Source organism: Humulus lupulus, chromosome 7, assembly GCF_963169125.1.
Source record: "Humulus lupulus chromosome 7, drHumLupu1.1, whole genome shotgun sequence".
Taxonomy (NCBI): domain Eukaryota; kingdom Viridiplantae; phylum Streptophyta; class Magnoliopsida; order Rosales; family Cannabaceae; genus Humulus; species Humulus lupulus.
Window position 1 is genome coordinate 163263685 of NC_084799.1, and position 19909 is coordinate 163283593.

General features: G+C 34.5%; 1 protein-coding gene and 1 long non-coding RNA gene across 4 annotated transcripts; both read right to left on the reverse strand.

The window, feature by feature from the left end:
- Window positions 1-53: 53 nt before the first annotated feature.
- On the reverse strand, window positions 54-2289 carry LOC133788764 (uncharacterized). 2 transcript variants are annotated; one of them, XM_062226361.1, is made up of 8 exons: window positions 1865-2286; window positions 1737-1793; window positions 1576-1651; window positions 1139-1218; window positions 951-1000; window positions 780-864; window positions 581-679; window positions 54-484 (listed from the first exon to the last, which is right to left on the reverse strand). In XM_062226361.1, the coding sequence occupies exons 1-8, from the start codon at window positions 2132-2134 to the stop codon at window positions 260-262; spliced, it is 942 nt and encodes a 313-aa protein (XP_062082345.1). In that variant the 5' UTR covers window positions 2135-2286; the 3' UTR covers window positions 54-259. The 2 variants fall into 2 exon arrangements, with proteins under 2 accessions (XP_062082345.1, XP_062082346.1); XM_062226362.1 differs by having other exon boundaries at window positions 315-484; window positions 577-679; window positions 1865-2289.
- A 13237-nt stretch (window positions 2290-15526) lies between these two features.
- LOC133788767 (uncharacterized) lies at window positions 15527-19337 on the reverse strand. 2 transcript variants are annotated; one of them, XR_009873370.1, is made up of 5 exons: window positions 18938-19337; window positions 18398-18618; window positions 17773-17835; window positions 16072-17635; window positions 15527-15841 (listed from the first exon to the last, which is right to left on the reverse strand). It is a non-coding gene; the product is annotated as an uncharacterized LOC133788767 (long non-coding RNA). The 2 variants fall into 2 exon arrangements; XR_009873369.1 differs by having other exon boundaries at window positions 15527-17635; window positions 18938-19330.
- Window positions 19338-19909: the final 572 nt, after the last annotated feature.

Genomic DNA, 19909 nt, shown 5'->3' on the forward strand with positions numbered 1-19909 from the left:
TTGGAAAGAATAAGACAAGCTTGTACTTATTTTAAGTAATTGTGTGCCACATATAATCAACAGTTCAACGCTAATACTAGGAAAAATAGTACAAAAGTTTAATTATTTTGTATTGCCTTGAGTTTAGTGGATACTCTATGATTAAGTAATGGTACACACTTTTAATATGTAATTTATTTATTTTAATAAAATGCAGCTATCAAAAATAAATAATAAATCAGATATGGTCACACCTCATCTCCTGAAGTGATGAATAATCTTATATAGACTTTCGGTACATTCTTCTATATATTTTCGCACCTTCGAATTCAGCATGTATTTCTCTCTCAGTTCTTATCCCCGTGAGGTTTCTCAACAACCATCCCTCACTATCACATAACACACTCGACTCCACTTCATCAATGTGCTTCAGAGTATTCGCCTCACCATCAAATAAACACCTCATATCCACAGCCACTTCATACACGTCCGACTGTATCAACACCTAATTGCCAACAAAACCACATACACATGTTCTTTTAACCATATACAAATAAAAATGAATTCAAGATTATGGCATAAAAAACATGTATTTACCTACCTCCCCTCCGCCCATTAAACTTGTAGCTATGGAATCTACTAAAGGCTTTTGCACCACCCTCCTCTTCTGATGTCTTTTCTTAAAATGAGGATCTGGGCACTGCCCATTAAGAACAAAACATGACCAGACAAAGCATTGCCTTAGTTGCTTTAACCTTTGACTGTAATAGAAAGCACAAGACAAGAGGGAACACTCTCACCAGGATTGAAACCATCATCAAAGGTCCAGGATAGGTAGACACTACTTGTTTGAAAGAATTTGTGGCATTTGCAAAGATGAAATGCCTGTAATTTGATTTAAATTAACAATTGTATCAGTTCATTGGTACACGTGACCTTTCACAAACTAATATGAAATCATGAACCCTTACACATTATCAAGATTTATCTCCTTAACCCAGTACTGGGCACGGTTCACCAGCTGCATGACAACAAGAGAATTAATAACTCATGATTTAGAGTTAGTTCAAAACAAAGGAGAAAGAGGGCCAAGATTATACGTCAAATTAGATAGATGAAACTTTCTACTACAATAAACAAATTCAGAGTTTTCCCTTACTTTCTCTCTTATCTCTAAGCCCAAATAATTTCTTACACCAGCATTTCTTTTGCCAAGCCACATAAGAAATCTGCCACTACCTGAGATATACATCTTTTAGATTCATGATACCTGCAATTTATGTCTTGAAAAACTCTCACGAGGATAATAAGCAAAGATTGTCCTTTTGATTTTCTGTTTTAATAGAATAGAAGCAAGTTGATTTGAACGGAATGCAGGAAAAACAAAGACCGATTATTCTGATGATAAAAATAATTTAAATTAGAACATCACAAATAAATAATTGAAGTGTAAAGAAAGCACCAAACAAAAAAATTCTAGTATTCTACCGCAAATTCTATTGTTTGATTCATAAAGAAAAGATGAAGCTGCTGCAAAAGGGTCATTTGTGCATATCCAAAAAAGAAGAAGAAGAAGATGTTTTTAAGTGTTGATACCACTTCCAATATCCACCATTAGTGGCAATGTTGGGTCTCTAAAGACTTGATTCCAATGAGGCACTTGTACTGGCACCTACTTCAAAAAGAAACAGAATATGATTCTAATAGATGTTTAGGTAATAATTGTTGTAGAAATGGAAAAGGAAAACGGAACAGACAGAAAAGGAGGCCTTGAGAGGGTTGACATGTTGCCTGATTCTGACATTACCCAGTTCCTGCATAGAAGAAAAAACTGAGAACGGGGTGGATAATAAATAAATATGAAAGAAGGGAATAAGGGAGTGACCTTGTCAGGAAGAGGAAGGTTAAGGTCAGCATATTCCAAGGCTACAAGTTCCGGACTAGTTAATAGCTTGTCTTGGACTTGGGGATGGAGTTGGTCAGTGGAAGAAGCAAAGGCAACCACTCTTGTTTGCCCGCAACAAGGCCAGTGCCTAAACCTGAAACTAAACCCCTTTGAAACCATTGAGGGAAAATTGGCGTGTCTAAATGTGGGAGAAAGACCCAGCATAATCCCACACATGCTATCACCCCGTAACCAAACCCGCGAACCCATTTTTCCCAACAACGGAACTAATCCATATTTCCTGAAATATTGAGACCAAGACCCTGAAGCTGAAGGAAAAGGTCTGACTGCTCAACTCTCGAGGAAGAAGAAGTGCTTCAAATTTCCTCTACTGTCTTCAAATTATAAGAATCAATGCAGCCAATTGCGTTGAGAACAATAAGGTGCACTGAAAAAAAAATTGTATTTTTGAAAAAAAGTGTAAGAAAATGGAATTTTTGCAAAATTTGTCTTTTCGGCCCAAAACCCATTACCCCAGCCCAACCCAAAATCTGAAAAAAAACAAATTGTATTTTTGCAAAATTTGGCTTTCCAGCCCAAAACACAAATGGCCCAGCCCACCCGAATCGAACCCGAACCCGAACCCAAGTAAAACCCGAAAATTTCGGATCGGTTTCGATACCATTTTTCTTAACCCGAAACTCGTAAAACCCGAACCCGATGAACCTGAAAATCTGACCCGTGTGCACCCCTAGTGCACTGAGGATAACAGTTTGCTTCTTGAATGTCCCTTGGTTGCTGCTGTAAATGTGGGCCCGGCCTCACTAGGCCACACATTTTCGAGCCTTCGAATAATTCGGTTCGGTCTGATCCGCCCGTATTTAAATTCGTACCGGGTCGGCCCATATTTGAAAGAGTAAGTAGGGGTGTTCGTGGTGCGGTTTTTCTTTAATTTTTTGGACCGCACCACATATGCAGTTTGAACAATTTTCCAAACCGCAACCCGCACCGCATAGACCTCAAACCGCATAAACCGCACTGCAAAAATATGGGGCGGTGCGGTTTTGGCGGTTTATACCTATCGCCAAATAATTTAACAATTAAATATTATAATTAAGAAAGATTCATAATAAATCTCATAACCATAGAGTGTTTAACAAAATAATTAAATGTTCAACAAGCTAATAAACTTTAAGCAAAACAATAAAAATATAACAAACTAATAACAAATAAAAAATGTAATATAAACGTAAATATCATTTTAATTAAGGAGGAATATCTTTAGATTGAAGTATAATATGTGTTAGCATCCTATGAAACATTATATTTCTTTATAGATATTGTGTATATTAAATTATACTATATAAATATTTATGCATTAACTTTAAATATAGTAAAATTAAAAAAAATAATATAAAAAAATTAATATATATAATGATGCGGTGCGGTGTGGTTTGAACCGCATTTATAAAATTTAAAACCGCACCGCACCGCACCGCACCGCACGGTTTGGCAAAAATACAAACCGCAACTGCACCGCAAAGGGTTCTAAACCGCAAATTGCGGTGCGGTGTAGACGGTTTGTGCAGTTTTATGAACACCCCTAAGAGTAAGTCCAGCACAGTACATGTCGTGTCATGCTTCATGCCTCAGGCCTAAATCAAACTCATTTTATTATTGCAAAAAGTGTGAGATGGGGAATTGAACCCCTAACTCATCTTTAACAATCATTGAACTCGCCACTAATCTAAAATCATTTTTTGTTTAAATTATAGTTTCAAATATTTTTATATATTTTTCAACAATAGTTTAATAAAATTATATCAAAGATAATTATTAGAATTTGAATACCTACTAATAAATGCTAAAAAATTTAACTTACAAATCTTAAAACAAATTAATATAATTATAAAATAATAAACACCGAGAAAAGTAATAGACTTTTATTATCATTTTAATTTATATATTTGAAAAATAAAAATTTATTATCATTATTAATGTCAAAATATCAAGTTTTTTATCGTGTCATTCTTTCGGGCTAGTTTGTTCGTTCTTTCGTGACATGCCTCCAGGATTGTTGTGTCATGCCATGCTCAGGCACATGTCGTGTCATGCCGTGTCAATTTTGAATTCGTGTCGTGCCTGGCCCAAACCTATATTTTTTCGTGTCGTGTTGTGCTCGTGCCTTCTAGGCTCATGCCGGTTTCGTGTTGTGCTAAAAGTCCGGCCCATATTTACAGCTCTAGTTGCTGCTTTAGCAAAAGCCATATTAAAGTAAAGTCACTTTTGTGACTTGGGCTGAGTTTGGACCAAGGCCCAATATTTGGGTGACACCCTTAGTAATTGGAAAAATTGCAAGAACCACCTTAATTTGAATTTTTTTTTTTAAATATACGGATAGAAAAATTATTATCAAAAGTAGACTCTTCTTTTTCTTTTTTTTCTTCTTCTTCTTCTTCTTTCATGGTCGACCACTGCCAACATTGACATGAGCCACTTAGAAGTGTTCGTTGGTCACCAAAACCACCAACCCCCAAAGCCTTGTCGCCTCACTCGCCGCTAGCTGCCATGGGTGGTCATTCAAAGTGCCAAAGTTCATGGTGCCGCCACCTTCAAGCTTTATTTCCAACCAACTTTGACATCGAAACAAGAAGATATTTGCACCGTTAAGCTCAACTTTCAAGGAGAGCACGTCCCAGCCAAGTAAGATCTATATCTTTTTCTTCTTCTTTGGGCGATTTTTGGGTTTCTCCTTAGTACGAAAAGGGGAACAAATTGTGATTGAACATCTCGAGTTGTCTTCTTCAGAAGATGAAAACAGTACAAAGGTATTATCGAGAAATAGTTCTCCTAGTTTAATATGATCAGAACTAGATCCATTTGAACATTCTTTAGAACCTCCATTCCATCTTCCTTTACCTCTCAACGACTTATTCGATGGGAGTGAAAATTTTAACTTATTGACCAGCAATTACCCAGAAGAGGTTTCTTGGGCAATTGACTTCTTATGAGATTGTGAGTGTAGGACATAAAGAGTAGATAATATAGATATGAGAGTTAGCTTGGTTATTTCTACTAGATGAACTTTTCTACTTTTGCCTGTTATATCCATGATGAATGTTTGTCTAACTTTTTTATGTTTACTCTTGCAGATATGCCAAATGCCTTGAACTTCTTTACTGGCAATGCACAAGTATCGGCCAAGGGAAGGAAACTACCAAAAAAAACAAGAACATGGGCAAGAGTAGTTAAGAGGCATCGACCAAGCAAGTGAGGGTGACTAAACAACACACAACTACTCGTACAGTCACAACTCCACTGGCTCCATCGACCATCCTTAAAATTATCATAGATGATGCCTTTTCGAAACCCCCAAAACCCACCTGTTCCTGAGGAGCTCCTCGAGATAGTGAAGTTTAGTAATGAGAGGCTTCCTATGGTCGAAAGTTTAAATTTTGAAGAACCATTCCTATGCCAAATCAGCCAGAGTCACAAGGAAGATTCTACAACAAACATCGTTAGGTACCTTCTGTATATCTATTTGTATCTCAAACTTGTTTACGTGGGCCATCGAGTCTTTTTTACCAGTGTATGTTGGCAATATTGCCATCTTAAACTTGCTAGGTATCTCAACTACACACACCCTACTAGAAAATGGGACTATTTTTCTACGTTCATCATCGATTGCATGTGTTTGCTTCTTACCGATTAGATTTTGGACAACTTGATTCAAAGTATTGAGTTGTGCTTGTACTGCAGGTGGGACCATAAGTCCATTATGTAACTATATCAATGGTTGAATAGGTTCTCATGCAATGTTTTGATCAGGAAGATTCTCAATTCGCAATAGTAAGAATGTAGAACCCCCGCCTTCGATCAGTATTTCTCTCCTTTGGTTAAGCATCGCTCTCAGATCATCATCCCTTTTTTAGGCACTCCAGCTCATAACCTGCCGAACATATTGACACTCCATGGTTAGCCTCCTGCATACTGACTATCGGGTCTGTTATCCTTTGGTGGTCGATGTAGTGGCTAAAAATGGTATTAGTGGCCCATGGTCCAAATATTACACCGAGTCTGATAAAACATACTCTATAAGCTTAAATAAAGCAACCCAAAACTTTAAACTCATTTTCATGACTAGTGGTCACACTTATGAGCCCAAGTCATATGTACATAGATATCCAGTCCCATTAGCGAAGTCAAACTTACTCAAAGTCAATGATGATATGAAACTCATTCAAATGAGTTCATCCTACACGCGAGAGATCCAATCTACACTCCTCCAACAACCATGGGGAGAGAATCTTGGAGAGTGTGGAACTCTACGCGTCCTTCGACCTAGTCCTATGGAGATGCGATTGCTTAGACTCCTCTATTTAAATGAATGAAAGGTTTATCCCAAGGACATCAATTATTCACTAAACTCTGAACTCTCTCAATTCTCTACAATCTTATTCTCCAAACACTCTCGTGTCAATCATCCAATCTCCAGCTATACGATGGTGACATACGCTAAGTGTTATAATTGGTTAAATACATAGTGAAATTGGTTAGGCGCGAAGAGTTGTAAACATCATAACGATTCCAGTAAAGTCAACATGAGCGGGTTGACTTTTGGTATAGTCATCTATAAACTATCTTTTTTGTTACAAAGTGTTTCTTTTGAGTATATAAGTGTACCCAAAAAGTTTGGAGGCATTTGGAGACGTTTTGGGACAAGTTTGGGGGTGTCAAGTCAGGTGAACCTGCATTGCGTCACCTGTAGGAGGCGGCACATCGCTTGGGAGTGAAACCCCTAGACAGGCGATGCATATCCTGGGTGGTTCGTACGGGACCGTACATTTACGTAATCTTGGCTCCAAAACTTAATTTAAAATGTTATAATCTCATTGGTTGAGACTAATGAGAGTTCCTATACTATTTAAATGGTTCATTTGAGATTTTGGAGAATTGATCACCCACCACACTCTCTCTAGCTCTCAAGATTACTATTTTTCTCCAAGATTTTCATCAAGAAAGCTTGACTTGTATGAAGATTCAAGGCTTATAAGTCCCAATCTCATTCCACTTGTAGTAGCTTCAAGCAATCTCTAAGAAATGGCTAGGAATAGAGATTTTTGGACAACAAATTCTTTTTGTGTCAAGCCTTTGTCACCTCCATTGATTCACATGAAACATAGCCTTTACGATTTTATGTAACTAAGGTTCACCATCTCCAAAGGTCTATTATATTACTTGATCTTATTTGTGTTATTCCTCTATTGTAGACTATATTATCTTGGGTTTGTTTATTTGAATTGTAATATTCAAGTTTGTGTATAGACATATCCCCGACTATCAAAAATCTCTAACCCAAACCTTAGTTTTGTCTTCCAAGATTGTCTATTTCTAAGGTTTTTATACTAACCAAAGTCATGAATGAAAGTTCATCAATCTCATCCCTCAATTTCATGTCCTAAGATCTAGTGAGACTAAATCTATTTGATGGCTCCAACTTTGTGCGATGACAAGACAAGATCAAGTTTCTTCTCACAACATTGAATGTTCACTATATTCTTGACAAATATTTGAAGACTTTGGGTGTTCTAAAGGATGATGATACTCAAGAAGTGATTAAAGAAAGGAAGAAGTAGGAAGAAGACGAGCTCATATGTCGAGGCCACATACCCAATACCCTTTTGGATCACCTTTATGATCTCTACACTGATACAACATCGAAAAAATGAGATTTGGGATGCACTTGAGAAGAAGTAAAAATCGAAGAAGAAGGTACCAAGAAATGACCCATAACTCAATATATGGAATTTAAATTCTTTGATGGAAAACCCTTACTCCCTCAAGTACATGAATTGTAAGTTATTGCAAATAAGTTATCTACTCTTAAGATAACATTGCCAGAGTTCTTCATTGTGAGTGGGATAATAGCCAAGTTGCCTCCATCTTAGAGGGGCTATAGAAAGAAGATTCTCCATAAGAATGAGGAGATATCTTTGGACGAGATCCTTAAACACCTAAGGATTGAAGATGAGTCTCTTTCTAGAGACAAGTGTATGGAAGAGTCTAATGGTGGGACATTCAAGGCTAATGCCATAGAGAAAACCTCTCAATCTAAAGGGAACGCCCACAAGAAACCCCAATCGAAGAAGGACAATTACCTAGCCCAAGAAATAATGAAGGGCAATTCAAGGGTGTGAAAGACCCTTGTTTTGTTTGTGGCAAAAGTGGCCACTTGGCTAGGGAATGCAAGTTCCGAAAACATACCAACTTTGGATCTAAGGTCAACACAACCGAAGAGAAGTTGGTTGCAACCTTGAGTAAGGTGAATGCTATCTTAGGCAAAGTGCAAGGATGGTGGTATGACACTTATGCCACCATTCATGTAAATCAAAGGATGACCATGAAATCTAAATGGGGAATGGGCATAGATCCAAAGTGATGGGCAAGGAAAATGCGTTAGGGTTTATGCCCTAAAAGCATGTAAACAAATATTTTATTGATTTAAATAAAAGTACAATTTTATTATATTTGAATGTTATAATTATTGTTTGAATAATTTGTATAAATATCCAAAAATTCCATATTCATTCACGAGAATATGATCTTGTATTAGTACGAGAGAATTAAGATCATATATAATGAATAAAATAGTCAGCAACATATTAAAGTACAAAATCTTTAATGAATGGTTGCTAGAAGGGTTTACTTAGCATGTGGGATGCGAGTAATCTGGATTTAAATTACTGATGTTGATAGACGTCTTGGTAAAGGGGATGTATATAATAGTGATTATATATGACATGACCGATATGAATTAATTATCTTTATAAACTTACTGTTTCCATAAATATTTAATTCATATCATAATAGATGACCAATTGTAGATCAATCTAAATCTTGAGTAATCATGAACTCATGTTTGTGTTTATTGGATCTTTTGATTCATTCATTATGGTCTCTTGACATAATAAGGCTAGTGACTTTTGTTTTGGAGATTCAATATCATGAATGGCTGGGAACATGATTTTACAATAATGGAATCTGTGCTTTCTAAACAGATCGAATATTGGTTCCCTTAACGGTTAATTCTGGAATTGAATAGTTATTGAGCTCAAATCTATAATATGCTTATAGATTAATTATTCACTAGTAAATTAATGGTACTTAAGGAACAAGATGTAATTGAAAGGGTAAAACAGTAATTTTGACCAGCTCTAATTAACGAACCAATAAATGGAGGACATAACTAGATTTATTGATTATATCAATGGACTACAAGAGAAAACTCCGTAAATATAATTTTATAAATACTTAGAGTGCAATTACATATTTATAGTGGAGTAATCATGAAATTAATCAATAAGATTATTGAATTAAACAATTTATGTAGCATCTCAAAATCTCCTAATATGATTAAGTGTGTTGATTAGTGTGTCAGGAAGACACGTGGGGTGATTATATAAGTTATATGATTGTTTTTACATGATTATGTGTATTAAATGTGTTTAAAGACCCAATTTTGTTAAAAAGATGTATTTTCGTAATTTTTACTTGTTGATGGTATATTTGTAACTATTATGTTATGTGCTTGTGACCACATTATTATGTAGATATGTGTGATATTTGGCATGAGTGGATCCTTTCGAGCATTTTAGTGGAAAAATCACAACGGGGATAAATGTCCGGCTTGGGTCGAGCCTAGGGTGTAATGCCCTACTAATCTAGGACCGTTACACTGTGTGTTTAAAATAGTGCTTAACTTGTTAAGCGAGTCATTTGGATTCAAAAGTGTAATTAAGACTAATCAAATGTTAGGTATTAAAAATTTCGATAAAAAAGGGTACAAACTTTCTCCATTGAAACTTAACACGATTACAGGGATCCTAACAAGAGTTTTTTTTTTATGAAAAGTAATTACACTTAGCATTACAAAAGTAGTTGCCCTAAGCGGGAAAATCAGATTGGTAACCTAAGTCCTTCATACTACTAGACCGTGGCGGCCGAGCTAGCCGGATATGTACACGTCGCTCCAAAGAGCTCCAACTCATCGCTTATTACATCTAGCTCGCCCTTACCTGCACCATAGAGCACTCGTGAGCCGAGGCTCAGCAAGAAAAGTTTCACAAGACATACATAACAGTTACAACATTAACATATAACAATTGATATAGATGACAGTTCAAATAATTTATAAATCAAGGCCATGCATATAATCGATAATCATCATATCATTATATAACAATCAATATCAAGCGATCTACATTACCCACACCATATTTACGGTCGATGCCTAATAGAGTGCGTCTCTCGTCACCAAGATTACGGCTAATATATGTATCTCCCAACACTAAGGTGATAATAATAATTTCATACTCACAAACAATCAAGGTATGTAATAACCATACACCATCTAGCTCATATAGTTAATGCAATCATAAACACTTCTAGATGAAATAGGGCTAAAGCCCGCTCTATGTGCAAATGTCAACTTTTCTTACCTCAAGTCCTTCCCGAAAAGTGAAACAACCCTGAGCGCAATCTTTGCCCCGAGCCTCGCAGAAACCTTAGTCACAACATAAGCATACACTTATCAGGAATAAAATCTAGATCCCGAGTTCTAATCTAAACTATAGCCATTGGAGCCACTAACTCTAGCCAACGGGGTGGTGGAAACGACCCCCAGCCCCCAAGTGGCCCCCCAAAATAAACCCGAGGAACCCCAAACCTTTTCCTCAGTAATAAAAAAACAACAATTCGGGATATCTAGCACAGTTGCGCCCACAAAATATTTGAGTTTCTGGGGCACTAGCGCGGTCGCGCCAATGGTTTGAAAACCCAAAATTGAACTCAAAATCCCTCACTTTCTGGGACACCAGCGCGGTCGCGCTAGGTCGCCAAAAACTCAAAATTACCCAGAATTCAAAGTGTTCTTCCCAAAATCGTAACCCACGATTTTCCTAGCTATACCAAACCCCAAATTTCGATTTCAAGACATTTTCTCATAAGATTTTGTCACCAAAACAACCACAAATAAGTACCACAACTTCAAACACCAACATAGCATCATTAAAATATCAGAAAAACACAAGGATGCCAAAATTCACAACTTATAGCTCTCGAACCCAAGCTCCCACTTAAATATGAGTATCAAACCTCAAAACTTAAATCCTAGCAGCAACCAAGCATCAACAACAATTATAAACTTACTCCAATACCTATTTTCCCACTTAAACAACCTAAAACTAGCAAAATTCAAAATTGCTACCAAACTCCCAAACTTTCTCCCAAGAACACCAAAGAAGAGGAAACAAGAAGTTTACCTTTGAATTCGAAATTCCAAAAGCTAGGTGATGATCTTGGCAGCTCAATCCTCTTCTCCACAGCTTGAATCTACTTCAAAGTCCCCAAATCCACCAAAATTTCTCCATCCTTCTTAGTGTGCGATTGAATCATTGGAAGGTGTGCAAGGGAAAAAACAAAGAGAAAGGGAGAGTGTATAACGTGGGGAGGTGGGCTGCAACTGCCTTGGCCTAATCCAATGGTTAAATGACCATTCTACACTATTCTCCCAGCTTCCCAACAAGGCACCCCAAGGGCAAAAATAGTCATTTTGCCTCAATTTCCCACTAAAGCTTAATTACACTTAAAATTCCCAATTAAATTCACTAATCTACCAAGTAAAAATATTTTCCCCCAATTTATCTCATATTCCATTAATTTTCAAAATACACAAAATTACCGAAATATCGCTTGGCTCACCTTGAGCCGGGTATAAATCTCTGTTGTGACTTTTCCGCTAAGTTTCTCAAACGGATCAGATCATGCCAAATATCACGATGGTATCCACATACTCATGTGGTCTCAAGCATATAGCACAATAAAAATACAACTATGTCCACAACGAATCAAAATTATGAAAATGCCCCTTTTAAAATTGATCAGCTACATCATCGATCAACTTTGCTTGACTATCTCATACTTGACATGTTACCATCATGGTTATTCTATCTAGTACATCGACCAACTTTGATGTTGTTATTACTTTTTTCGGTTGATACGTGTCCTTAATTATTGCCACATCATCATGCTAAATTTGAGAAAAATAAATAGATTAAGTTACAATGATTATAACATGCCACAAAAAAGCCTCACTAACCGATAGCTGAGTAATTCGTGTTGTTGCTATTATAGAACTCCCTTAAAGGCTAATTTTTGGAGTGAACAAATATGAAGCCTAAATTTATAATAAGAATTATATATTAACTGTCTAGGGGATTATTGATACATAAGGGTAAAAAAGTAATTAGAAGGGTAAAAAAATTATCTAATTATGAGCTAATTATTGAATGATTAAATTGCATGACATGGTTATATCAATGGACTACTTAAGAATTCCAAGTTAATTATTTTGTAGTTGTAAGAATGCAATACCATATTTATAGTGAAATAATAATAGATTAATAAGTATGATTTATTTGATTAAATAGTTTAATTAAATTGTCTAATTTATTGGTGCTTGAAATTATAAGTTCATAGGTCTTCGAGGTAGCCCTATAAACATTCATCAAGGTTAACGAGTAAAAGTAAAATTTAGTAAGGCATATTTGTACAAAAAATTAATTTCAGGTTCCACTCACATATAACTTTTTCCCTCTCTCATTTTCACTCGGCTCACACAAAGCTCTTTCCCTCACTCAATTATAAAAGATAATACTTGATCAATATTCTTTTATTTAGTTTTATCTTATATCTTTTAGGGTTATTTGCATTAAAAATATCAATTCTTAAGTACCAAAATTATTTTTTTGACGACAATATTATCAAATCATTGCTAATAGTAGCACTTATGTACCAAATAGATTTTTTTTTACGGTAAAATATCAAATCTTTACTAATAGTTGCACATATATACCAATCCAATTTTTTTTCTATAGTAATAATATCTTAAATAAGTGTAATATTAACAAAGATTTAATATTATTACTACATTAAAAAAAATTGGTACTTAAGTACAACTATTAATAAAGATTTGACATTAATGCTATAAAAAAAATTAATTTGATACTAAAGTGTAACTATTGATAAAAATTTAATATTATCTCTGTTAAAAATATAGTATATAAGTGTAATATTATCACATATTTAGTATTTTCAGTGCAAATATCCCCATTTTTTCTATTGAGTAGAGGAGGCTTTATGAGATTGGAGATGTATTTGGTGTTTAAGACTTTTCGGTATCAATGTTCTATTGTTAGCTAGCTATATTTAATAGTTGTGTACTTTGTTACTTTTTGAGTAATGATGATGTTTTAGTGTTTTTGTATGATTTTATATGTCTTTTTAATGTTAAAAGTCAGTGTAAAAGTTAAAAATTGATTCAAATAAGTGAAATAATCCAATTACTTAGATTCAAATAAGTGAAATAATCCAATTACTCCTAGAATGAACTTTTTCACTATAAAAATATTATATTATTTCTCCCTCAAAAAAAGGGGGGATCAACCCAACTCAGGTGTATCATAGCACTACAATCACGAATTTGGCACCTACGATAGATCCTCTAGCTAAGGAGATGGCATCGACATTGCCCTATTCATTCAACGTCACTGACTTTGTAGTGAACCAAGGAAATGTCATAAAGGGTCTAGCCGATTTGGGGATCGAAGTTGTCCCCCAACAATACATCCAACCTCTTCATGAGAGATTCAACTCCTCCATAACCAACACCCAAGATTCCAAATCCATCATAGATTTCTCCAAGTCGGACGATCCTCAAGTCAAAGAAGCCATCTGCGAAACTGCAACCAAGTGGGGTTTCTTTCAAATTGTAAACCATGGCATCCCGATCAACATTCTCGACGGTCTCGAGGCCTTCATCCATCAATTTTTTGACTTGCTGGTGCCGGAGAAGAGGAAATATCTGAAAGATTTACCATCGAAGAATGTCTGATTGGCGACGAGCTTCAGCCTGAGAGTGGAGCAGGTTTTAGAGTGGAAAGACAATCTCATGATGCTTTATGTCTTATTAATGAAAGACAATCTCAATTTTCATTTACTTGTTTTGGGATTTTTAGAGTGGAAAGACAATCTCATGATTGATTAATTATGTTAAGTGTTTATATGAATGAATTATATTATTATATATATATATATAAAAAAAAAATTGATGGAACTTAATTTGCATATAAACTTTTGTGTGTAAATTTTGGTTGTTCTTAAATTTCGCTCTTTATGTACTCTTTTGTGTGTAAATTTTGTGAACTTATTCTTATTTTTGTCTTATTAATGAATAATAATTTTAAAAAAATATTAACAGTCAATAAATAAAACGTTACAAACATCGAAACGTTTCACATAATTGTTTCAATTTTATAGTCTATAGGAATTCTTCTTTAGTGTATTTATTTTGTATTACATGAGGTCTGTGATGAAATACAATATATATACATTGTTCTTGTGTTTGTAAATTAGATCAGAAAATAAAAAACATTTTTTTTCTTTCTATTTCGTTATGGTATCAGAGTCATAATGCTCATTTTTTCTTTTTTCCGGCAGTTTGCACTTCATCTTCTCTGGCGGGATCCTCTGCAAGTTCGGCGTGCTCTTCTGTCTAGCCGTTCTCCTCTGTCCAGGTGCACCTCTATCAAAACCAAGTGCACATTTTAGTGGTCGTTGGTCCCTTCATTTCTTGGTCAGCCATACCTCATGCGGTCGCTCCTTAGCCCAAGTCTGACAGCTCCTCCAATCTTCTTCTTCTTCGACAAAATCGGGTTCCCATCATCTCAAGACCAATTCTCGGCAACGTCCCCTTCAGAAACAGGTTGGCTCATTTTTTTTCTCAGTTTGGTTCATTTTTTGTCTATTTCGAAGTTTGTGGCATGCGCACGTAACGTCCCCTTCAGAATCAATTCTCAGCATGTTTTTCAAAATCTTTTGGCACATTTTGTTCTGGGCAGTTCTATTTTTGTGTTCCAGATTTTTTTTTTGACACATTTCTTGAATTTTTTTTTCTTGTTACTGCATCTTAAGTGCTTTAGATCTCCCTTTTTCACAATGGCCACCATCGATGATGTAACGCCCCATGTCACTATGGTTGTTTCCTGGAATGACGACTGACACTACTACAAAAACGGGCTTTCCCGACAGTTTTTAACTGTCGCTATTGAGTAATGACGATAGTCAACTAACTGTCGTGTTTGCCTATGCCGACGAAGGGGTAGTTATGCCGATAGTTAAACACTGTCACCGTTGGGGCAACGCCGACAGTTAATAAGTGTCGACGCTACTGGCTACGCCGGCAGTTAATAAGTATCGTCGTTGTTGGAAACACCGACAGTTAATAAATTTCGCCGTTGCTGGCAACACCAACAGTTAATAAGTGTCGCCGTTGCTGGCAACGCTGACAGTTATTAGGTGTCACTGTAATATTAAATTTATATATATAAATAATAATTTTTCGATATATGTTTTGTAAAACTTTTAATTATATTTTTAACAATTGAAGTTTGATATAAATTTAAATAAAAAAATTACTCATATAATTAATTATTATTACCATTGTAAAAAAATTATATTTATCATAATAAAAATTCATATACATACAACATTTATTCATACAATTGAAATGTAAATAATACATAAAATCCTCGTGAGACTAAATAATTATCAATAAAAATTCATTATAATATTATAAATCCATAAACTTCAAAAGATATAATACAACAAATCTCAACAAGACAACATAATTCTCAATCATGTTTCTTTTATAAATATTCTTCCTAATTTTCAAGCCCAAATCTTCTATGCTTCTTCAGTATGTTGATTGCCATTTCTTATCCTTGTTCCCTTCTTTTTTTTTTTTCTTTCTGAAAAGAGAAAAATAACCCTATACACACCCATATTTGGACATAGGTAAAACACAGGTGGGAGGGATGTCCAAATATGGGTGTGTGTATAGGGTTATTTTTTCTCGCCAAGCTGAACAGAGAAGCTAACATTAATATTATTTATTAAAGTATAGATTTTTAATAGGAATGGTAAAGAAAACATAAGTACAATTATTAAGCCCATTAACACACAGTACCATTCATGACTGAGAACTCTTCAAGGACTAAACTCAGGAACTTTCAATTATTAAGACTATTACATGAATATATAAATTAATATATATATATATATGATTGAATCAAAATATGTTACACACTTACTTTCTACAAGTTGTTAAGTTTACATATTTCACTGGTTGCCATTTGGATGGCTTTAGCAACCCTCCATATCTTATTTTCATTCTATACCAAGAAATAAGTTTTGTTCGCAATAGTTGAAAGGTAGAATTGAATCAACCAGCAAGGTGAAGGGCTAGAAGACCCCAAATCAACAGCATCTAAGCTGTTTAAAACAGAGAAAGAAAAAAAAAAGGAAAAAAAATCCAAAAAATGCTTAGATATATTTTTATCTATATTGAATATGATACATGCACAAATATAGAATCTACAATTTGTTCCTTTACAGCTATGTCCCTTTTCGACATGATTCTTTGTTGCAGTTGATATAAAACAAAGGCAGTCAGAATTTTTCCTATGATTCTTACAAAAATAAAAATAAGATTTGACTGCACATAAGGGAATACCTCTTCAAGATAACTTTCCACACCATCATCTACAACATGGATCAAATATAAAATGAAATAGGTCTCTAATTGTCATATCAGCCACACCATGCTATTTGAAAAAAAAAATATACTGCATGCCACCCAAGATTTTATAAGGCTTTGATGCTAAAAATTTAAAGATTTAATTGAATAGAGGTACATACATTTATCAGCATTAACGTTGTCCAGGTAACTTTTACTGAAACATGAACACAATCTTCACATAGAAAATTGAGGGGATGAGGGTGGTCCAAATCAATAAATTGAGAAACATCAATTATATAAGCGACCTGATCAATTAATATAGACTGAAGCAAAATAATATAGGCTTACATCTTTAGGCAAAATAAAATATCAATGATTATTTAGGCAATAAAGATCATAATAGAGACCCTATAAACAAGAACTAAAAGTTGTTCTCTAAGACCACCAGACATGAAAATACAGTAGCACCCAGATCATGGGAAAGTTGATGTCACATATATAAATGTAATAACTAGAATTTAAAGCCAAGAAATAGGCAAATCAACTATACCCCATGAGCCAATTTCTCATATATAAATGTAATAACTAGAATTTAAAGCCAATAAATAGGCATATCAACTATACCCCATAAGCCAATTTTTGTATAGAAATAAAGAAAAGTTTCTTTTGCAAGTGAGATTTTATCATTGGGTCAATCTACTAGTTGATTTGTGTGCAAAAACTCATATCCTTGTAGCCCAAACTATAATAGCTCAACAATACTATCAATCAGGACAATTAAGGGGAAAAAAAACAGAGAATCAATATTTGAATACAAGAACCCAAAATTTCTTGTTCATTCTCAATAAATAAGTAAGAATTCACCTATATAGGACTTATAGGACATATAGGACCTTCAATAGCAAAAAGGCAAAGGAGATCTTCTGATGTTCAATACCAAATTCTTGTAGTGATTTTTGTCATAGAATGACCCATTAGAATAAATTTCAATAAATGAAAAACAAAAACTGTTCAAGGAAATAACAAAATTTATTGAAAAATAACAAAATTTACCATAAGTTTGCAGCAACAATAACAACAAAAAGCAGTGGAAGTGAAAAGGCTTGAAGTAGTGGCAATGGAAGCAATTTACCCAGCTGGAAAAACAAGAATTTCATAACCAATTATAACAGAATCAGTTAAAAACAATGGAATCAAGTAAGATATTCAACTCTGAGTAAACACTCAGGATGTGCCTCTGAGTATACACTCAGGATGTGCCTTAGACCATTACATTTTAATAGATGGATACAGTATGCCCTTTTGGATATCTTCGTCTGTCATATAAGAGGCAAGGCTGCACAGAGAACACCATCTCAGCAATTTCATGGAGAAACAAAACATCAATTCACATGTGGTTGTATGGAAAAGAATAAAGCAATCTAGACTTTAAGAATTAAAATAAAACAGTAGGCAAACATTAGCTTAATTTTGTACACCTGCCTACTGTATCGTATTTTATCGCTTAGTATAAATTAACCATATCCCAAACCAGCAAAGATACCTACCAAAGATAAAGAACTTACTAAAAATTGTAAGGGATATTTGTGTATATATTCACAAAATTCTTAATCCCTGTTCTTTCGGAGCTCGAGTACATACAAATCTTATTAATAAAATGTAAATTTCATGAATCTTCATGATGACTGTTTTATATTCAAGGCATTACAAATGTTTTCTTTTTTGTTTTTGAGAAAAAAAAAGGGGAAACAACTATATGTCCAAGGACATAACAAAACAAGTATTATAAGATAATAAGATAAATTCATGGGATACCATTCTATCTACTGAGATCCTAGTAAGCCTAATGAAACAACAATATATTATACTAAATTTGAATAGAAAGTAAAAGGGCTTACAGATCCTTCATAGGCATGAACATGGCCTGAGAAAACAACATCAACTTTGTACTTCACGAATCATGGTTCAAAAACCACTATCATGGGTTCCCCCTCCATGAAATGATCCACATAACTATTGTATAGTGGGCAATGAACCAGAACAATAAGCCACGGTGTCTCTGTTCTGTCCACTTTTGGTAGCTATTTAATAAGCCATTTATATTGAGGGGTTGATTTACCTACAAATACACACACACGCACACAGAGAAAAAGGGTCAAAGAAACACAATAAATCCCGGTTTTCTTGAAACTAAAACTTTTTATTTCAATAAATACAACAAAAATAATCAACAAAGCTCCAAAGTTGTGGGGTTGCTTCATCAATACAACTCCTACAAATTTTTATGTGATATGCGAGTGGTTTCTTGTTTTTGGAGCTATTTGTCTCTTCAAACACCAGAGACAGCTTAAATCGTAGTGAACCTATTAAGCTATCAAACTAAAATAGCAATGACAAGAATAAAACAGACACACAAACAAAAGGTGGAGAGACATTACCAAATGTTGAATAAGAAGACAACACTATGAGGTAGAAAGATGCGGCGTCTTCGTCTTCCCCGGAGGCGCAACATCTTCAAGAGATTGAGGAAGATATACGGGGATGGGGTCGAGGAAAAGCGAGAGGTGAGAGAAGAAGTGGGAGAATCGCTTCATCAGAAAAAGAGAGACAAGTTAGGGTCGCGGGTACCAGTGTTGGCGTCGGCGTCGTAGAGGTGGCGGCGTCGTTTGGAGGGCGGATTGGTGAGAGGTGAGAGGTGAGAGGTGAGAGGGGAGAGAGGAGAGATAGTGAGTCACAAAGAAAGGAGAGGAGAGATGGCTGGTCAGAGAGAGAGAGAGGGAGGTTGGAGGACACATATAGGAAAAGAAAAGATGGAAAAAGATAGAAAGAGGTGGGAAATATGAGGAGGCTGAATTTTTTATTTTTTGTAATGAGGCAATGCCGACAGGTAGCTGTTGCTGTTGCCTCCAATAACGACAGCTTATAGCTTAGCTGTCGGCATCGCCCTATTAAAAAAATTCAGATTCTATAATTATTCAATAGTAACATATTTTAACAGTTAGTATTATTGTAATAGGATTTTATAAAAAATTATTTAAATATATATATTAATAAAAAATCATAACTAATAAATTTATATATTATATTTTTCCAATTAATAAAACAACTATTTTTTAACTAATACAAATTTTATAAATGTGTTAAGAATAATATAATTAATTTTATAAATATGTTAAAGAATAATAAATTTAAAATTTGATATAAAAATTATTATAAATACAAAATTTAATAATATTTAAAATTTAGAAACAAAAAAATTTAGTTTTAAAAGTTTTTAATAAATACATAATGTTTATAAATATATATTTACATAATTTAGTTTACTTTTAAAATTATAATGTACAAATTTTATAAATATGTTAAAGAATAATGCAGTTAATAATATAGTTAATTTTATAAATATGTTAAAG